Source organism: Callithrix jacchus, chromosome 12, assembly GCF_049354715.1.
Source record: "Callithrix jacchus isolate 240 chromosome 12, calJac240_pri, whole genome shotgun sequence".
NCBI lineage: Eukaryota > Metazoa > Chordata > Mammalia > Primates > Cebidae > Callithrix > Callithrix jacchus.
The window spans coordinates 9,734,814-9,756,728 of NC_133513.1; the positions used below are offsets into that span (position 1 = coordinate 9,734,814).

The window sequence follows — 21,915 nt, forward strand, 5'->3', positions numbered from 1 at the left end:
TTTTTTTTTTGGAAACTGTCTGTATAATGATGTCTTTATGATTATTTGAAAATAAAAAGTTAAAAATAATGGTAATCATGCTAGGCTCTGCGTTCAGAATCGGGTTGGTACAAATTTCTTCATGCACCCGTCATGACCTGAGATAATTTTTTTAGCCTCTCAAAGCCTACCATTTATCGAATGAAGATAACGTTTGTGCCCATATAATCGGGCTGTGAGTACCATGGGTAGAAGTTCTATTTATAGAACATTTAGGGCAGTGGCAAGCATGTGGCTTAAGCCCTTCTAATTATATTATTATCAACAATAATGTTATCAGTAACACCATCATCATTAACGTGATTAACTTACCTGAGTCCTGGATCTTAGGGTAGCAGGAACAAGGGCTTGTGGTAACCTCTCATTTTGCCCAGGATACTTCAAGGCTTTGTCAGAATGTCTCAAAAATATTTTATTGTGAAGTGTGCTACCATAGTTCTTACAAATACCACCTCTTAGCCCATAAAAAGGTCAATTATAGATAAAGGAAAGGACCTCACTGTTGGAGAAAGACTTAGATCTGAGGTCTGGATTTGCACTTACTCACTTCAAGACCTTATGCTTCATTATCTGTGAGGTGGGTGTGCTAAAAATGAATTTATTACTCTAGCTCCTGTGGAGATGAAGTGAGATGGCATATACATAAAGTGACTAACATTGTCCGTTACTTAGAAGGTGCTCAAAGAATACCAGCTGCTCTGGCTGTTAGTTTATATTAATAACAGGCAATAATAAGGCATTTGCAGCAGTTTGACAAACAGGTGAAGCCGTATGCAGCATCCCTCTCCAGCAAGAAATGCTTCAGTGCAATGTTGGGATGTTCCAATGGGGAAATTTTTTTCAATAATGCAGGGCACCAGTGGATGGTTTTGACCTTGTTCTCAGTGCCCTGAGGTGCTAAGTGAGTCAGAACATGTCTCAGTACTAGTCAAAACGAAGGGACTAGCTTGGGATTCATTTTTTATTCAACAAAACATTTTGAATGCTTTTGTATATGTGTGTGTATGCACCTCAGACACTGTTTGAGGCAACAGTGATAGACCAAAAAAAAAAGGAAACCAGACGAGGTTCCTTTACTCATAGAGTTCACAGTCCAGTTGGGATGGACACCAAAATGTGCATATAATATCAGACTTTGAGAAGGGTTTTAAATGACAAGACAGGGTCCTCTGAGATGCTGGAAAAGGGAAAACCTCCATTGTCCTAAGCGCCTGATGCGGTTGGTTAGAAACTTCACTTGTTCTGTATGTTGCTGATTTTTTTTTTTTTTTTGAGACGGAGTTTCGCTCTTGTTGCCCAGGCTGGAGTGCTATGGCGCAATCTCAGCTCACCACAACCTCCACCTCCTGGGTTCAGGCAATTCTCCTGCCTCAGCCTCCTGAGTAGCTGGGATTACAGGCACGCACCACCATGCCCAGCTAATTTTTTTTGTATTTTTAGTAGGGACGGAGTTTCACCATGTTGACCAGGATGGTCTCAATCTCTTGACCTCGTAATCCACCTGCCTCAGCCTCCCAAAATGCTGGGATTACAGGCTTGAGCCACGGCGCCCAGCCCATGTTGCTGATTTTTTAAAGGGCTATGCACATTTCCCTTTGGAATTAAAACCTCAGAAGTGGCCAGATCTAGTCTCTGACTTGTACAAAGTACCATAAATATTTTATTGTCCATAACTTCTAAAGAGTTGAGAAAAACAACCTCTACATTGCCTTCTGTAACTCCAAATGGAAAATCAGGATGGAACATTTTGCAAACATAACACCTCCTCACCGCAAGTCTACCGCCCACTCGGTTGGCTTGTGTTTCTGGGGCTGTGTTTGTCAGCCATGGCAAGATGGCTTCCATCCACTTTCCTATTGAGGCCAGGGAAGTGAAATGAGACAAGTGGCTTTGCTGGAATCTATAACAGGGATTCTCGTCGTCTTTGCTGTTTGTTGTGTTTTAATGAATTATGACTTCAGCACAACTTCAGAGTTCTTTGTTCAAGAGGTGATTTTCCGTAAGCTGGCATAGTTACTAGAACAAAGGTTTAGATGTTTAGCTAAATGAGGTCAGATTTGAATCCATCTCCAAGCATTTAAGCATATACATTGTAGGATTCTGACAGATTTGGGTACCTAGCGTTAGAAGTTGTGTGAGCATGAGAAAGTCATCCAACCTAGCTTGAAAAAGAAGATAAAAATATGCAGCACGTTGGATTCTTGTTCAACGAGGTAGTGTAGCAGAACTACTTTGTTGAATTTTGTGTGCTTAGAACAATAATCAGCTCATAATTGGTGATCAAGGAAAGATTTCATATCCTCATTCCCAGAAACCATCATGACCATCACCATTATCACCATCACCATCACCGTCACCACCACCGCTACCATCTTCATCTTTATCTTGTTACGGATTCAGTAATAAGAATTTTTCAATAATACCAAATTATCTTAAAATTCTGGTTCTCTCTCTTACAAATGTACTAGATCTTATGTATTGGGAAGTATTTTTCATTTGTTTAGCACCTCAGTGTTCTTATCTGCCAAAGGAACCATAATGGCTACTGCATGGGCTGATTGTGAACACTAATCTCCTGACATACAGTAGGTTAGAGACTAACACATGTCATTTCTTCCTTTCTTCTCTAGAGGAAGAACTTCAGTGGACTAGAAGGGGACCAATTTTATCCCCCTGATGGGACATATGTGCATACAGGACTTTCTAGATGATAAAACACATCCCAATAGATTTTCCCTCTAAAGCATCGTAAGAGTCTCACTGTGAAGAATAATATACATCACTATTTATATTTTATGATAAGGAAACTGAGGCACATGAAGGTTGAATGACTTGCCAATAGTTTTACCATTATGCCCTTGATGCCTCAATACTGGTATTTGATTTCATAGTCACAGCATTAAAAGGTTAGATAGTAACTAACACTAGAAATTACCTGACCTAACATAGTGTTTTTCTTTTATTTCTTTTTACCACAATTCATAAAAGATTTTACATTCTGAACCCATTTCTCCACATAAAGTTCTCATGAAACAATACAAACCTTAAACTATTTTGTTCTTCTCTCATGTGTGTGGCTTATTTCATTTAAACAATGTTGGTAAGACGACCCCCTACATGTGGGTCTTATAGCCTAAGAGATCAGACCGACAGAATAAAAGACACAGAACATTTTTCTCCAGAATTGTGTATCAGAACTCCCTGGGGCAACTTTGGACAGTGCCCATGCCTGGATCCCACCCTCAGAGATTCTGAGGCAGGAGGTCTGGTGTGAAGCCTTGGAATCTGATATTTTTAAAGAATACCCAAGGAACTCTTGTTCTTCTCACTAAGGACCATGTTCTGTTGCATCTCTCGGATGGTTTCCACCTGAAACTCTTTCACTCTTTCTCGATTTATTTTTTTTTTCTTCTTGAGATGAAGTCTTACTCTTTCGCCGAGGCTGGAGTGTGGTGGTGCTTTCTCAGCTCACTGCAAACTCCACCTCCCAGGTTCAAGTGATTCTCATGCCTCAGACTCCCAGGTAGCCGGGATTTTCGGCACCTGCCACAACGCCTGGCTAAGTTTTGTATTTTTAGTAGAGATGTTTTGTCTCGGGTTGGTCTCGAACTCCTGACCTCAAATGACTCACCCACCTTGGCCTCCCAAAGTGCTGAGATTCCAGGCGTGAACCACCGTGCCCTGCCAGTGGTTTTATGGTTGGTAGGTTTTGAGTATTCTCTTCATCATTCCCTAGGACATTAATGTTTCCACCAGAGAATTTGTCAGTCTTGGTCTTGTCCCTCTTTCCTAGCTTGAAGGACAGAAGTTGGCTCCTCAGTTGAGGACAAGAGCTTATGGTGTGTGAGAATGGCTGCTGTCCTCGAATACTGAGCTGGAGTCTTGTGAGATAGGGCCTCTCGTCCTCTGTGGTTATGTGGTTAGAGAGGGGAGCTGACACGTCCCTTTAAGGAACCTTGAAAGGGCTGCTTGTTTTAACCCTCACTTGGTGATGCATTGCAGACATCCCCAAGGTATGACTGGAAATGGGAATGTAAGAACGGCACAAATACTGTGTGTCCAGATTTTCTTTCCAACCTTGAAGAGCTGGGAATTAAAAAGGAAAACATCACCCAGGGGCCACCTGAACTAGAACCTGCAAAAAAGACCAGCAGGAAGGTTGAATTCATCCAGGCCGCCTTTTCCACCCTCACCTCCTCCTCTGTTACACAATCGAATTACAAGTTTAATCACTTCAGAAACCACATTGGTTCCCTCCAGTCGAATGATCTCTCTTTCCATAGCAAGGAGCCTTGGTGATAAGCAGCTATCTGTGGGAAGGGCGGATGGGCCTCTCAAAATCTCTCCCTCAACAAGCAAGAAAGACGTGAGCAAATAAAAACTGAAATTGTTTTGACATTTTACTCTGGTTGTTGTAGTTTTCATAATAAAGGAAGAACAAAGTATGTACAGCTTTAAATAAAGAGGGTGCATTTGGCATCGATGTGGGGTTTCACTGGGGACTTTTTTGTATGAGTTCTTGTTTTTGCTCACTGGGAGAGAGAAAAAAAAAAAACAATAAGGCACGAAAAGACAAACATCTAAGAAAAGGAGAAAGCCAGACCCCTGTACTTTTTCTTCATAGCATTTATCACCACTGAAATATTGCGGTCATCTTAGTATTTATTTTCTTCTTTCTTGAAGTCTGCTGCTGCACTAACTATGAAGTCTGCAGAGACAGAGATGGTTTTGGATTTTGCTTACCATTTCATTAAATGTGAATGAATGAATTCATTTACATAATGCATACTATGAGAGCCAGGCCGTGTGTGCGTGTGCGTGTGTGCGTGTGTGTGTGTGGTTTTTGGTGATTTGATTTTTAATTATATCCTTACAATAATATGGTGAAGCTGCTCATCATTGGTCCCATTAAACAGAAGCAGAAAGTAGTGCCTGGAGTATCACAAGAACTTGTCTAAGATTACACAGCCAGTCTGTAAAAGAGCTGGATTTCAAAATCTTCCAAGTAATCATCAGTTATGGTATTTTTAAGATCGATTTGCAGTTAAACACACAGCTTTGTTACAAATTCCTGCTCTCTGATGTTCTCACATATTTTTAAAAATTTACCTATTGCTATCTCTCTCTTTGAGCTTTTTTTTCATCCTTCCTCTATCTCTTCCCTTTTATCCCCGAATGTTTGTCCTCCCCTCTTAAGAAAAAACAAAATAAGATAGTAGCAAGCTCCCTGCTGGATCTTATAACTTCGCATACCATATATTTAGTTTAGTAATGAAAAATTCCAGCTCCAGGCGATGCATAGAGTCCCATTTCTAATGTTTTTTAAACAGCTATTAATGTGGTCGAGCACTGTTTTTTTTTTTTTTTTCTTCCTCCTCTATATAATCATCTGCTCAGTGGTGCGCTGTGAAACTGAGAGTAGGAGCCAGAGGAGGAGCAAGCTGTGATTGATGGGCCAGGCCTTGCTGGCAGAAAAAGTCCCATCTGGGTTGGTTTGGGGAGCAGTCAGATGTTGAGGGGGAGGTCAGCCAGGCGGCCTCAGCCCCCCCACCTTCCTCAACACCCCGATCATCCGCACATGGCACAGTGTGCGTGCCCTCGCTCGTAACTGAGGCGTGCTTTGGGCAGATGCTTTGTGGTGTGGGACAAGAACAGCTGCTAAGTTTATGGAGGAGAAAGGAAGCAGGATGGTGCAGCAGGTATTTTTTTTTTTTTTCATTTAATCTTTCACTCAAAATTGTGATTTGAATTCAGCTGAAAGCTTTCCTTGCGTTAAGTCTGTGCTGTCTGTGATACGGAGCTTGCTCCTTGAATCGTGTTCGGGGAAAGGAGATGAGTTTCAGCAAAGAGCGTGTGCGCGTGTGTGTGTGTGTGTGTGTGTGTGTGCGCGCGCGCGCGCGGACGCCTTCTGCTTGATGTGTGGAACTGAGCTAGTCTTAGAACCAGCAGGTTAATGGTGTCATTTTGCATTTTTCTTCTTTGTTTCAATGCCCCTGGGGCATGATGCAGTTTAGCTCATTTCAGTTCAGCACAAGAGGCTTTCTCCAAATATGCGCGATTTCTTGCCAGAGATGTAGTGTAGCCCATGCAACTAAACTAAAGTAAAACAAACTGTCAGCAAGACTGAAAACTGCAGGCGGACACCGAGAATGGATAGCTTCCTCCAGTGAGTCGGTGCTGGGGGCGGGGCTCCCACTGCGGGAGTCGCTGCTTTCCTGGGGTGTGTGGACAGATGCAGTCCGCCGGCTTATTAGATCTTGACAATTCCTGTGCATTTCTTCATTCTAAGGGTTGAGTTTGGGCCAGAGGAGGTTCTCTGCAGCACTAAATAAACTGGGGACAAATAAATTCCAGATGCAGAAAGGGAGGGTGTGCTCAAGAAGTTTGACTATTAAGGTGGGGAAAGGCAGGTTTGTGAGTGTGCACCCCCACATTCCCACACACGAACAGACTTGCTTATTTTAAAGTCCACCTGGACGGCTATGAAAGCAGGTGCTTTGCCTTCTCAGTGAGAATCAGGTAGTTACATGGAAAAGAATAGACCCATTTCACGTTTGGCCACTTTAAGATTATTTCTCAGTTGAAATATAGTTTGCATTAGATTTTGAGCCAAAATATTTTCTGAAACCTGACTGGCTACTACTCTTGCTTCTCTTACTAGTTTCTCAAAGCTACTCTGTTAAAGCACTCATGGCAACAAATGGGAGAAAGGCAATGTCTTAAAAAAAATTCTCATGCTATTTTCTCTCTGACTCTGTCTTCTGAGTCCACTTCAGGGCGAAAATTAAGGGTTCAGACTATTTCTGTGACCAAAGAAATTCTCTGAGCATTGGAAGAGTGGCCCTCTGAACGTGTGCATACAAGAGTCGACATACTATGCTAATAGTCAGATTACAGTATTTGTCTTAAAATAGCAATGATAGCCAGGCTATTTCATGCTTCAGTAAAATATTTAAATTGAAATGACATTTTTTTAAATTTTAGAAATCAGACTTGGTTGCATTTAAATAATCCTTTTGCTCTCTGTCACTGGAGTGAAAGCTACACGTTGGGGTGTCTTGAGTAATGACAGGTTTCCATCATCCTGCCGTCACCGAGTTGCTCTCATTGACTGAGACGTTTGGCGTCTAAAGACAAGGAAGTTTCTTCTACCTTTATACCAATAAATGTTGTTTATTTCAAGCTTTCAGTCAGTTCTGCAGCAGCGATAGTGGGGCTTCAAGCATGAGATCTTGGCCTTCTTTCATCCCCCTTTTGTGTACTGAGCAACAACTCAAGAAAGTCCAGGCACTGAAATTCAATGTTAACTTTGCGGATGCTCTTGAAGCGTTGACTTGATGATGTGGGGCACACTTGCAGAGCAGATCATCCTCCTCCTCAGCTAGGAACACCCACAGGCACCCTGACTCGGCAGATGTCACAAACTCCCTGATCATTCCAGTTATTTAGGGAAAGGTGGGGATTTGGCATTGGAGTAGAAGAAAGAAGGCAGCTTCTGAAAATGAGGGAGTGTCTAGTGAGGATGGTCCAAATAATTTTGCCTGTCACTGTCCCCTACATGAAGTTGGCTTCAGCTTCCAACTCGAGAGCCTGTTCACGTGCCTAGGATTTGCCGTGACCTGGAGTGGAAAAGGTGCCCTTAATGTGAATGTATTTTTCCAGAAAATACATTCATCCAAGCTAGGAATCTAGGAACGTCACCAGGGAGGAAACAAAGACATCTCTGGAGCCATTTGAAGCTGAAAAATAATTCCATAGGAAGTACAGTGGTCTTAATTAAATATTAGCTGTAATTATCCTAAAGTGCAAATGTTGGGAATATTAATTAGGGTCTCTCTGGAATGGCTGTCAGTGTTAATAAGTAACTGTAGGGGGTCCTACCAACATCTGTTTGAGAACTCCAGGTACAGGATGAAATCCGGAGCCCCATGTTCCTGGATGCTCACTGCAGGCTCCCTGGCTACCATGGAATCATTCCCTGGAGCATGGTGCACTGTATTTGCCAGAATTGCACAACTCATGATAGAGGTGGGTGGTTTGCATTGGTGCCAGTGGTGCCCCAGCTGGCTCTTCTCTTTCCTGGGATAGCCTCAAAGCATTTTGAAGTCAGGCATAAGGCTTGAGATTGTGCAGAAGTTTCCCAGGCTGCTGCCCCACTACTTTTGAAGGGTCACCCACCTAATCTGGCCATCGGAATTGCTGGCATCTTTGAATCACATACCCTAGCCCCTGGCTTCCTCACAGGGAGTAACACCCCAACAGCTAAAACACAGTTCCATGGTGTGCATGATAGAGAGGGAGTTGCTTAATTTAAACATGGGAAATGAACTCCCCACCAGGTGATTCTCTTGCTAGATGAGAGATGCCTTAACACGTGATACATAAAGGCCTTGGTTTAACCGTTGGCTCCCCTGATAACTACCTGTGGCTGTGACCTTGCATCACTATTTCCAAGTTTTAGGCTGGAGCCTCTTTGATGACAAAGTAAAGTGAGATTAGACATGGAATGCATGTGAAGTAGGGATTCTGGACCTTGGCCCTATTCACATTTGGGGCGGGACAGTCCTTTGTGGTTCAGGGCAGTGCTGTACACTTCAGGATGTTCAGCAGCATCCCTGGCCTCCATCCACTAGATGGCAGTAGCACATCCTCCCTCATTTCTGACAGTCAAAATGGTCTCCAGTCATTGCCTAATGTCCTGTGTAAAGCAGTCACACCTTTGTAAGAAGCACCCAGCACAATGCCTGGCACCTAGTAAGTTTTCTTCTGAGGACCAGTGAGGAGAAGTGGCTGCTTTTATTGAAGCCTGAGGCCATCATGAACCTGCTGCTCATGAGCCCTCTTCTGCAGATTTAAAGCCTGTGTGCATGTGTGTTTACATGACAGCGATCTGGTGATGGAAAGTAAATTCCCAAAAAGATTCTGACTTGCTGGTTTTGTACCATTCTCAGTATTTCCAGCCTCCAAGACTAGCTATCACCCCTCTTTGCTTTAGAGAGAATACAGCTCCCCCCTCTTATTTCACTGCTTTATTTCCTGCCCAAACTATTTATGCAGTAATGGCTTCTTAACTGGTGATCCCATGCCTGATGACATTCCGCCATAGCTTTTAGAAAATATTTTTCCACAAAGAACCAATAGTAGACTATTCGGGCTTGGTGGGCTGGGCAGTCTCTGCCACAGCTATTCAGTTCCGCCGTTGCAGTACCAAAGCCACTATAGACAGTCAACACAGGAGCATGGCTGTGTTTCAATAAAACTTTATTTACAAAAACAAAATGGGGGCCAGGTTTGCCCCATGAGTCATTTGCCAGGTCCTCTCTTCATCCCCCTACCCTGTCTCCTTCCTGCTGCCAGACCATGTTTTACAGAGCCCAGAGTTCATTTCGTCAAGCACATATTCACTTGGAAAACACTTGTAAATGTCCACTTTGTAGCTAGTATGCTGTTGGACCATGGATAGGAGACAGGGAATGTGGCACAGTGTCCTGTTTTCAGAAAGCTCACAATCAAATAAAAAGACAGTGGCAGTGCTCGGAGCTGTGTGAGCCATGGCCACCAGCTATAGTGGAGCTGAAGGGATGGGCCACTGACCAGGTTTCAGCATCAAGGAAGGCCTGCTGGAGGAGGGACTCAATGCAGACTGAAGAAAGCGTAAGAACTAGCTGGGCAAGGGGGTAGGTGAGGCTTTCTAAGCTGAGGGGCAGTGAATGTGAAGACTTCATGGAGTTGGGATGATGAAGCTCTTCTCCCTTAACTGACCATAAGCTTCTGGAGGCCATGGCACTTCTCTGCACCATACAGAGAGAGCTCCAATTCTACAAGGAGCCTTAGCTCTTTTGCAGGAACTAGTGGGAATGGGCCACTTTTCTTGAGGTTGCTCTGCACTGATGGAAATCTCCACGGTTATATATATTGCTGGCGAAAGTATCTTCTGCTGGAGGTGGAGGAGGGAAGCCTTTGTCTTCATCTAATCATTGTCTGGACCACTGCTCCTGTGATTATTCTGTTCTTCCCTGCAGGGGCTCAGACAAGTCTGTGTTTCAATGGAGACATGGGCCAGGTAGAAGATTGGGGAGGCAGAAACAGATCTTTGAGCAGAAGCCGCCTCTGGCACAATGAATTTCTCATCAGATGGTTCCCAAGATCCCAACATTTCTGGGGCTTTTCATCACCCATGGAGAAGTGGCATCACTAAGGAATTTCTGTACAGAAGGATATGTTCCTTGAACAGCCCAGAAAAAGAAAAGATGCTAGTTTAGTTATAAAACAGCAGAAGTTTTTTTTTTTTTTTAATTAGTCAAGACCCTTTCAGTTTTAAGTAACAGAAAAACTAGCTTAAAAAATGAGACAAAGGGTACAAAGTGTCAGTTTTGCAAGACAGATACATTCTGGAGATTTAAGTACAGCATGGGAACAGGAGTTAAAAATACTGTATTATATACTGGAAATGTGCTAAGAGGATAGATCTTAAATTAAATCTCAACACACACACCACACACACAAATGGAAATCATGTAGAAATGATGGATATGCTAATTACCTGGAATGTGGTCACTTCAAGTGGCAGGTCCTCTTCAAGTGGCAGTTTGTTGTTGTTGTTATTGTTGTTTTCTGAGACGAAGTCTTGCTTTGTGGCCCAGGCTGGAGTGCGGTGGTGCAATGTGAGCTCACTGCAGCTTCCACCTCCCAGGTTCAAGCCTTTCTCCTGCTTCTGTCTCCCAAGTACTTGGGATTACAGGCATGCACCACCATGCCTGGTTAATTTTTGTATTTTTAGTGGAGGTGGGGTTTCACCGTGTTGCCCAGGCTGGTCTTGAACTCTTGACCTCAAGTGATCCATCCACCTTGGCCTCCCAAATTGCTGGAATTACAAGCATGAGGCAACATGCCCAACCTAAGTGTTGGTTCTTGGCAGCTTCAGGCTTATGTTGTTTTTGCAGCTGCCAATGACAGTGGAAAGAGAACTTCTTCCCCGAAACTATGGCAAAATTCCAGGGTGACTGGGACTCAGTGGTGTGACTAGGGCTTAACGTACCAATGGATTCACTAGATAGATGGGCATGAACCCAAATCCACTGGACTATCTCAGTGGGACCTTCTGACTGGCCAGGTTGGTGTCCTTTGGTTCATCTCTCAGTGATCGGGAGCTGTGTTCAAATGTATCTACACCATACAGGCTGAGAGTGGGACTGGGGTCTTGTTGAAGAAACAGGAGTGGAGACAGACCAGCAGTATCAGCACGTGTCGTCTGTGGCTTCCCAGGGATAGATAGGGTTAACTGCTCATGGATAGCAATTCAGCCTCAGCATAGGCACACCCTCCATGGCCCCAGTGCTACGGAAACATGTTAGAAAGACAGAAAGAAACGCTTGTGCCCTTTTATTTCCAATGGCACCGACATTTGGAGAAATTTGTCCAGAGGAGGGAAGAGCCTGATGGGAATGTTTCTCCTTGTAAAATGTTTAAACTTACCCTAAGCTTCGTTCTCTTCCAAGTGTCATTTTTAACATACTAATTAAGGTCCCTTCTAAACAAATGCACCAGTTCTGTCTGTGTGCTTCTCTGAGATTGAACTTTTTTTTTTCCCTTCCTTCTTTCTGTCATCATGTTTTTGCTGCACTCAAATTGCTTTAGAGAAAGAGGATTTCAGATGTTGGTGGCGAGTACTGAAGAGAGAGGAGCAATTCTGACATTTTTGCCCTAGTATCACTATATGAGGGCTAAAGTCACATCTAATTGACCACAGACAATGGGAGAGGCAGCTATTTGGTGTGCTTAATTGCTAAGTTTTTTTCCACTCTCTCTGTCTTTCTGACTGTGTAATCTCATCTCCTGAGACCATGGAAAATTTGGACCTTTGGGTTACAATTTCTTATGCCGTGTGTGTGTGTGTGTGTGTGTGTGTGTGTGTGTCGTGGTAGAACTGTGGAGGAGGCAGTAGAGAGAGATGTTTCCTGAAATGGAAGGTTTTGGTTGTGTGTGTTTTTTAAACCTCTGAGTTGGCTGTAATTGTCACACTGCATGTTTTGCCTAGATCTGAAGAATGAATTGTTATATAATACTCTGTGCTCATAAAAAAAAAATAAGGCAGGGAGGGAGAGGCATTGACTAATGAGACTAAGAGTTAAATCCAATATTTTTCAGAAATGCTTAAAATGTGGATGTCAGAGAGGACGATCTTTGTCCAAATTAGGCCCTGAATTTTTATTAGCTGCTTCATTTTGGCACTGGGGACATTATACACACACACACACGCACACTCACAAACACACAAGCACACAGACACTGGGAGCGTTAAAAGGATCCTCCCTCTTCCCGATATGTGAGCCAAGTCACATAAAACTTTGATTAAATTCAAATGCTTACATAAATTGTCTCTCCTCTCAAGAACACACACGTTCAATTTAATCTCTCTTGGCACTTTGAGTATCAAATCAAGGTTCTGCTGTCACTGTGGACAACTGAATGTTCACAGCTTCCAAAATGGGAATGAAATAAAAAGGATCTGACAGAAGAAAAAAATCCAATCTAGTAAGCCACAAGACCCTCGTTGTCTTTGAATATTAGGCCGAGTGACTTGGGAAAAGCGACTTTATCTTTCCAAGACTCGGTTTCTGCATCTCTAAAATGGGGAGAAGTGATGGTTACTGTTTCCTTATAGGTTCTGGTGAAGATGAGCTGAGACTGGTCCATCTCAGGCTGGTGAGGTCATGGTGACCCCTAGAAAGTGGGCAGTGCGCAATCGTCCTGGGATCTGGGAGGAAGCTTTCTGCAGGGTGCCTACTCATGATGTTCTCCCTCTCTCCACCTTTTTGATTTTTCAGGGTAATCAGGAAGCAGCTGCTGCCCCTGACACAATGGCTCAGCCTTACGCTTCGGCCCAGTTCGCTCCCCCGCAAAACGGTATCCCCGCGGAATACACAGCCCCTCATCCCCACCCTGCGCCAGAGTACACAGGCCAGACCCCGGTTCCCGAGCACACGTTAAACCTGTACCCTCCCGCCCAGTCGCACTCCGAGCAGAGCCCGGCGGACACGAGTGCCCAGACCGTCTCCGGCACCGCCACAGTAAGTGGACGCGTTCGCTGCGGGTGGGGGGAGAGGCAAAGCTGCGCCAGGGTACGTGCCCCAGGCCTGGGAATGGCAGCAGGGGCGCACCCCCTCCATCCAGGGACTCTGGCTAACAGATCAGCCCCTGAGCTCATCCTCATCTTACCAGCTTCCTGAAGTTTCTGCCTCATCTCCATGCACTCATTCTTAGCATTCATTTAAATCTGTATATTTTTTCATTGATTTAATTTATTTGCAAAGGGGCACATTTATCAATTTTCTGTTTTTATAGTTTTGCCTTTCCAGGATTCCATCCCAATGAAATACCCTTTTCTTCTGGAAAAAAAAAAAAATTGATGTAAGAGAATCTTTTTTTTTTGGTCATTATGGAGGCTGGGTATGGTGGCTCATGCCTGTAATCCCAGCACTTTGGGAGGCCGAGGGACGAGGATCACTTGAAGCCAGTAGTTTGAGTATGGCCTGGACAACAAACTGAGACCTCATCTCTACAAGAAATTTAAAATTTAGCTGAGTGTCATGGTGCATGCCTGTAGTTTCAGCTACTTGGGAGGCTGAGGTGGGAGGATGGTGTGAGCCCAGGAGTTTGAGACTGCAGTGAGCTAAGATTGCTCCACTGAACAGGGCAACAGAGTGAAACCCTGTCTCTAAATAAACAAAAATAAAGTCTTTGTGGAGTTATAATTTACATAGCATAAAAGTTGTATATTTTAGGCCAGGCGCGGTAGCTCACGCCTGTAATCCCAGCACTTTGGGAGGCCGAGACGGGTGGATCACGAGGTCAAGAGATGGAGACCATCCTGGTCAACATGGTGAAACCCCGTCTCTACTAAAAATACAAAAAATTAGCTGGGCACGGTGGCGCATGCCTGTAATCCCAGCTACTCGGGAGGCTGAGGCAGGAGAATTGCCTGAACCCAGGAGGCGGAGGTTGTGGTGAGCCGAGATCGCGCCATTGCACTCCAGCCTGGGTCTCAAGAGCGAAACTCCATTTAAAAAAAAAAAAAAAAAAAAAAAAAGTTGTATATTTTTAGGAGTACAGTTCACTGATTTTTAGCAGATTTACAGAGTCGTGTGACTATTGCATCTCATTTTGGGTTGTTTCCATCAGCCTAAGCACAAGCCTTGTGCCCCTTTGCAGCTACTCCTCATTCGTCCCTCAGAGCTCTGAACCTGGATTCCTTACCTTAGCCTAATGCATTTGAAATTCATACACGTTGCAGTGTTTTTCCCTGCTTTTTTTTCCTTTTATTGCTGGACCATAGAGCAGGGGCTAGAAAGGCTCAGTGTGTGAGAATTTGGGTGAATAAGGGAACTGTCCTGTATCTTTTTGGTGATGGTTACATGACTTGATATACCATAAAGAGTACACTTTATTGCATACAAATGATTAAATGGATTGGAAACAGGCATGTAAAGAACAGGACTATTTTATCATCACTGTAAATGAAAACTGGTGTTTGGGCCATTAATCAAATATAACTCTCAACAAAAAGAATCGTAGTAAAATTAAACAGCGTTCATTTGTGTGCCCCTTAAAGTAATCATGATACCACAGAACCTGTATGGAACATGCATTTGGGAACCTTCCTCTGTAGAATTCTTCAGAAGCTTGGGCACCCCATACCTCTTGTCTGGAACATTCTTTAAGTGCAAGGCAATTCTGCCTCTTCTTCCTGTCCCAAGACCTCTGGAAACCCAGTATTTATGAAGAAGTTTATGGGTTTGCAGCATCATGCATTTCTTATGATAAAAGCAACCACTGACTGACTTTGCTCCTTGCCACCTCCTTCACTGGGAGGGTAGTTTTGGAGATTTTTTAAAAAATAGTATACATTCCATGATTTTTAATTGTCTTCCTCCCTTTTTAATTTATTGTGGTAAAATACATATAAAACCATTTTTAACCATTTTAATAATACACACACGACAGTGGAATTCGGTATATTCACTGCGTAGTGCGAAACGACCACCATTATCGAGTTTGAGAATGTTCTTATGACCCCGAAAGGAAACGCCATACCCATTAAGCAGACACTCCCCACTCTCCCTCTCCCCAGCCCCTGGCAACCACCAGTCTGCTTTAGAGATGGCTTTTTGTGTCTGGCTTCCTTCTCTTAACACAGTGTTGTCCAGGTTCATCCATGCTGAGTACACCACTGTATGGCAAGACCAGGTTTGTTTATCCAGTAGTCCCTTGATGGATATTTGGGTGGTCTCTACATTCTGTTTCTTCTGAACACTCCTGCTACTGATTTTGTTGTGTGTAGTCGCTGTTCCTGAGGTATGGGTCTGTTAGAGGAGTTTGCTGGCTCAGCAGGTGTTTGTTGCTTTTCTGTTGACTGCTGGATAGCAGTGCTGGAGTTATGGTTTACTGTTTGTTGGCTATTTTGTGATAATCAATAGTAGTACTGCCTGGATAGGTTATTTCCAAAAATTTTTTTTAAAAGATCCAGTCAGAAATGATTGATTAAGCTAAGTGTGATGGAAATTTTATGTATTCATTTATTTACTCACAAATATCTCCTAAGCTTCTACTAGGGCCAGGACTCATACTAGCTGGCATGGTTGGTCCCTACATGATCTTTCCCTCTTGTGGCTTAGCGTGAGAGGCAGAGAGTGAGCATGTGGCAAATAGCATGGGTGACAGCTGCTCTTTTTTTTTTTTTTTAGGATGGATACTATTTTTTAATATTTATTTTTTGTTGCACTTTAGGTCTTAGGGTACATGTGAAGAACATGCAGGATTGTTGCATAGGTACACACATGGCAATGTGGTTTGCTGCCTCCATCCCCATCACCTATATCTGGCATTTCTCCCCATGTTATCCCTCCCCAACTCCCTACCCACCTCTGTCCCTCCCCTAGTCCCCCTGCAACAGACCTCAGTGTGTGATGCTCCGCTCCCTGTGTCCATGTGTTCCCATTGTTCAACACCCACCTATGAGTGAGAACATGCGGTGTTTTTCTGTTCTTGTGTCAGTTTGCTGGGAATGATGGTTTCCAGGTTCATCCATATCCCAAAAAAGGACACAAACTCATTGTTTTTTATGGCTGCATAGTATTCCATGGTGTATATGTGCCACATTTTCCGTGTCCAGTCTACCATCGATGGGCATTTGGGTTGGTTCCAGGTCTTTGCTATTGGAAACAGTGAATATACAGATGCTCTTAAGGAAAATATGGGTACCGTTAGAAAATTTAAAAAGAACAGAGGTGCTACCTGCAAATGTGCAGTCTGGCAGCATTTCCTTAAGGAGATAATGTTTAAGGTGGGAGGACAAAGCATCCCAGGCAGAGGGAATACCACCGTCAGAGGTCCTAAAGTTGCAAAGATCTGGGCTTGTTCAAAGTCCTAAGAAGAAGCCAGTATGTTTAGGGCATGGTGAAGGGGTTTTAAAGGTGATGTGGCAAAAGACGAACTGGGAGAAATTAGCAAGGATTTGACATCCTACAGGCCTGGTGGGTCTGATAAGAGGTTGAAATTCCACGTTATAAGCAATGGGAAACCATTGAAAAGAGTTTAAGCCAGAAGAGTTATGAAATAAGACATAGAAATAAAGGGCTAATGATGCCTAGCTTAAAGGAAATTTAATCCATTTGGGGAGTTGAGCTGCTCCACATCTTTGCCCTGCAAATAGAACACTTTAGAGATCAACACAATTGAATTTAAATAGCGTGTTGGGTGTCCACAGTGCCCCAGGCACTGCAGGGAGATAATCCGATGTGCAGGCAAGCTCTCTTCCCTTGGAGAGCCTTAGGAAAATAGAGGATATGTGTTCTGTTAATTATGATAATGTGCCAAATTCTAGCATATAGATTTTCACAGCTTTTATCTATCGTGATGACAGTAGGAGAAAACATTTTCAGGATTATAGTCAGAGGGTTATACCTTTCAGAGCCTTCTGGTTACCGGAAAGAGAAAACTCAGTAAGAAGTGTGTTGGCTCATAGAACAAAAAGTCCAGGAAGAGGCTGGACACGGCTTGGTTTTTGGCACACATCTATTAGCTTCTACCGGGAACCGTCTGGGGTTGGCTCCCTTGTCCTCACCTCTACTCTCTGGCTCTCTCCTGCAAGTTTAGGCTCCAGTCACCATGACCAGCAGCCCTGTGAAAGGCTCTTGGATTCATCCCATATAAGCCCTCTCATGGTAATCCCTCTCCATTTCTGGCTTGTGTGACATTATCTTCGTTCGGTGGCTAAGGCCGGTACTGAGTGTCCCAGCCCTCAGGTCACCAAGGAGCTTCCTATCCAAATACAAGGAATGAAGACCATTTCATGGGAGTCCATGATAAGATACCTTCAGAACAAGTAATTAAAGTAACTAAGTATGGTTAGCCATTTGCATAAAGAAGATTGAATTGGTGTTTGTCAAGAGTAGGTAGGGAGTAAAAAGAAGTGTAAGAACAGCACATTGGAGAGCTCCTGGGGTGGGGTTTGAAGGAAGAGAAACTACTGAGTAAGACGTCAGTGGGATGTTCAGATTGGGTGTTCAACCATTTGAATGTTGGGCTATAGAGCCTGAGGGTATAAACTAAGAAGACATAATTGAAGTGACAGTCTGGACATCTTTGAAGACCTAGAAGAAAGCAGTTTTGCTGGAGTAGTGGAGAGAGTTCCAGGAGGGACAAGAGTTGAGGAATAAATGGCGTATGTTGGAGTGGGTGGGTGTTGCCTATTATAAATACTTGGAGTAACTAGGAGAAAGAAGAGATTGCATCTGAGAAGTAAAGAGGTTAGAGAAAGGAGATGTTAGGATAGTTGATTTAGATTCACTAATTTATGCCAATAAGGTTCCTGTATGGGGTGCAAAGGACAGGAAGCAAGAGGTAGAGAATAATGGTGCAGGAAAGAAAGTGATAAAGTGTTTTACAGGAGATAAGAAGGAATAGGACCAAGGGCATTCAGATACAATAGGTAGTCTGGGAAAGAAGAAACGATTTTTTAACAGCTTTATTGACATGCAATAAACTGCATATATTTAATGTTTACACTTCGATACATTTTTACAAATGTACCTACATGCAGAACCATTACTGCTATCCAGTTAAGAAATATGTCCATTATCCCAAAGTCTTCTCTTGCTCTTTTCTGATCCTCCCCTCCTTCTTCTTACCTCATCCCCAGGAAACCAGTGGGTCTACTGCTTTCACTATAGCTTAATTTGCAGTTTCTAGAATTTTATGTCAGTAACATCAAACATTATGTGCTCTTTGTCTGGCTTCTTTTACTCACTATCATTATTTTAAGATTCATCCATATTGTTGCATCTGGTTATAGCTCATTCCTTTATGTTGCTGAGTACTACTTCATTGCATGGATATGCCAGTTTGTTTCTCCATTTACCTATTCATGGGCATTTGGATTGTTTCTCATTGTGGGTAACCAAGAAATAAATTGCTGACATTTGGAAGTACTTCAGTTTTGAAACAGAAGAGGAGGAGGGGTGAATGTGTGAGGATGCAGAGAAATTTTTAAGTCAAGAGATAAGGTGAGGAATTCCATCCATATTGCCTTCATTTTTCCATGAATGGAGCCAGCATCATTGAAGCAAGAATCCCTGAACTTGGGCAAACACTTCAGAAATCTGCCTTAAATAATTTCTAGAGTACCTGAATGGCAATCGGTGCCCAAGTTTGGAGAATGTGAATGTATGGTGGACCATACAGTAGCCTGCTGGCTACTTTGTCTTCTCCAGCAATGTTTGGATGGTACACACTCCTAGAGGTAGGACTTTAAAGATAAGACAGCCTAATGAGACTGAAGCAGGTGGGCTTTGGGACCGATCCGGAAAGAAGTTTTAGGACTTATTTTCTGAACTGGTATTGGGTAAGTGCAGAAATCATAAAGGAGCCGTCTTGTTTTTTTGCTACAATTACATCTGTATACTTATCTTTGGCAAAAAAGGAGATGCTACTTTTGAATTAACCTTCCCTGATCTATACCAGCTGAACATGGTCTGTGACAAGTTTACTTCAGATTGTCTCTGCCACCTCCTACATTTATTAGGTATACCTTGTCTTCACTCCAGATTCTGAATTTCCTGTGGAGCGAATTTAACCTCAAAGTGGGTCAAAACTATGGTTCTCCCCATCCTAGATCCACAACTCTGTATTTGCATAAAAAGTTACTGTTGGGTGATGCCTAAGTCATTCCCCATAGGATATTTGCAAAAAAAGTTACTATTGGGAGATGCCTAAGTCATTCCCCATAAGATATTTGCAAAACAAGTTACTATTGGGAGATGCCTAAGTCATTCCCCATAGGATAGTACTGTAGCTGGAATAGTTCTAACTCTTCTTCGACATTTGTATCCATGATTCTTAATATCATTCTAGGGACATTGTAGAGGCCATTATTTCTTTGAGAAACTAAGTACTTTTGGGTAAGAGAAACCATCCATCCATCTGGTGGCCTCTAAGAACATCTAATTTATGCACATGATTTAACACAAAGTGCAGAATCTGTAAAAGGGAAGGAGGATGCACCCAGAGCTCCCAACAAGAGCTCAGTAAATTGCAGACAGAAAAGACTTACCAGGTCATCCTTTCAGTTCCCCACGGGCTGAGCTGTGTCCCTGCAGGCCTTTTTTCTGCTGAATTTCTATTTCATGTAGGCCTCCGCACACATCATGGATCACTGTGCTGACAGAGCCAATACTGTACTCTGTTAGATACTGTTCCTGACAAGGTATTTCACTCCTGACATAGTATCATTAGAGATTGGCAAGTGGTGCATTCTCCATGTATCTCCAATAGCAACTTAACTTCTATATTTAACAGTTCTGCAATCTGTTTAAAAGGCTCCCACCACTTTCCCACCAGCTCTAAGCCCTGATGGGAGAAAGAATGGGGGTGCCCCAGCTAGGTTCCTGAGTTGGAGGCTTTACCAGGAAAAGAAATGTTTAAAGAGCCAGGTGCACCTTTGTCCTCAGCCACTTCCCACTGGAACGTTAACTGTGCCTCCAAATTTCCTGAATACTTCTAGGAAGATGAGATACTGGTTGGTGATGGTGTCCTGTTCTTAACCCATTGCATGCCAGTTCTGATTCTGAAGCTGGTGAAATCACTAAGGTATAGGGAAAACTTGGTCAGGGCATTCCTTTTTATTAATTAGCTATTATTATTATCCATTATTAAAGAAATTCAGGCTTGGGGTTTAAAAAGCCAGACATTGGAAAAAAATATAAGATGAAAACTAACATGTCCTAGCACCCACAGCCCAAGTTCTTAGTCTGTCTGCCAGAAATGACAGTTACTAATGCCTTATATTTCCTTCCAGAAGTGTTTTAGGCAATTGCAAGCATATGCCTGCTTGTCCTCTATCTCTATCTTTATCTGCCTCTATCTCTATCATCTGTCTCTAATTCAGTCTGTATATCTTATAACCACTCACTATTTCCATCCTAAAAATTACAGAATTGAAATCCGAACACCCCTTTAGCACCCCTTTATATCTGGGAGATCATTCTGTATCATATTTAGGGGTTCAACTCATTATTTTTGTTTGTACGTGTGGGTTCTTATGTACAGAAGTATGCCGGTGATGGAATGTAGGTTGTTTCTGGGTTTAATCTTGCATGGTTGATATTTACCATCAGGCGACGGTACAGAGCTAGGTACAAAGATTGCTGTCCATCTCTGTGTGTCTCTGGGTGTGAATGGTTAAAAGGTAGATGGATTTAAGATGTGGATATTGATCAGTTACCCTACAGAGAGCTTGCACTGATTTGCACCCTCATGGACAGAACCTAAGAAGGCCTGACGCTCACACCCTCACCCAGCGCAGTGTGCTAGCCAACTCTGGCTCATGACCCTTTGGACTCTGGATTTGGGTGTGGCTATCCCTCTCTTTGACAAAAGAGAGTGTTTTTAGAATTGTTGGGGGTCAGGGAGGAGAAAATTTGAGCTGTGCTGTCATTGGTTGAGGCCTGCTGTGGTCCAAAGACCGCGCTAGGTACTCTTTGAGTTACCATTTGTTTTATTACCACATCAACCCTTTAAACGCTGTTAGAATCCCACCAGTAAAGGGACGAGGAGGCTGAAGATGCTTTGAGTTTGGGAATGGTACAGTTTACAATAGGGTTGTCGTTCCTCTGAGAATCTCAGGCCATCACTGATCTGAAAGGAGGCAGACCTAAGGTTGTAATGCTCTCCCATGTCTTCTCTGCCTGATGTTAAAGTCCAGGCTCTTTTCCCATTCTCCAGCTGTGTCCCAGAACAGGAGTACCCAATCCCCCAGGCCACAGATCAGTACCAGTCTGGTAGCCTGTTAGGAACTGAGCTGCACAGCAAAAGGGGATTGGTGGGCAAGTGAGCATTACCAGCTTAGCTCTGCCTGCTGTCAGATTAGCAACAGTGTTAGATTCTCCGAGGAGCACCAGCCCTGTTGTGAACTGCACATGTGCGTGGGATCCAGGTTGTGTGCTCCTTATGAGACTCTAGAGGTTACCTGAGGTGCAACAGTTTCATCCTGAAACCATCCGCCCTGCCCCACCCTGTCCATGGAAAAATTGTCCTCACAAAACTGGTCCCTGCTACCAAAAAGGTTGGGGACCACTGCCCTAGAAGATCTCTGACTTAGAATTCTCATGAAGGTTGGTGTCTTCATTGCTGCCCTGTAACATAGATAAATAGGTCAGTTAAGACCCGGCCGCTGAACTTGACGAGGTTTGACCCTCCATTCTGTTTACAACTGGAAAGAGCTCAGCTAACCATTGGACCTCTCTGCTCTTATTTTATCTCTTACTCCCTTCCTCTGCTGTGTTCTCCACATCTCCTCCCTGCTTTCTTCTAAACAACCAT

The 21,915-nt window shown here is 43.3% G+C and overlaps 1 protein-coding gene across 1 annotated transcript in view; it reads left to right on the forward strand.

The window, feature by feature from the left end:
- RBFOX1 (RNA binding fox-1 homolog 1) overlaps positions 1-21,915 on the forward strand; it is a 2,602,982-nt gene that overhangs the window by 2,376,416 nt on the left and 204,651 nt on the right. Inside the window, 1 exon segment of the mRNA XM_078344605.1 lies at positions 12,867-13,109. Coding sequence (XP_078200731.1) covers positions 12,867-13,109 — 243 coding nt within the window.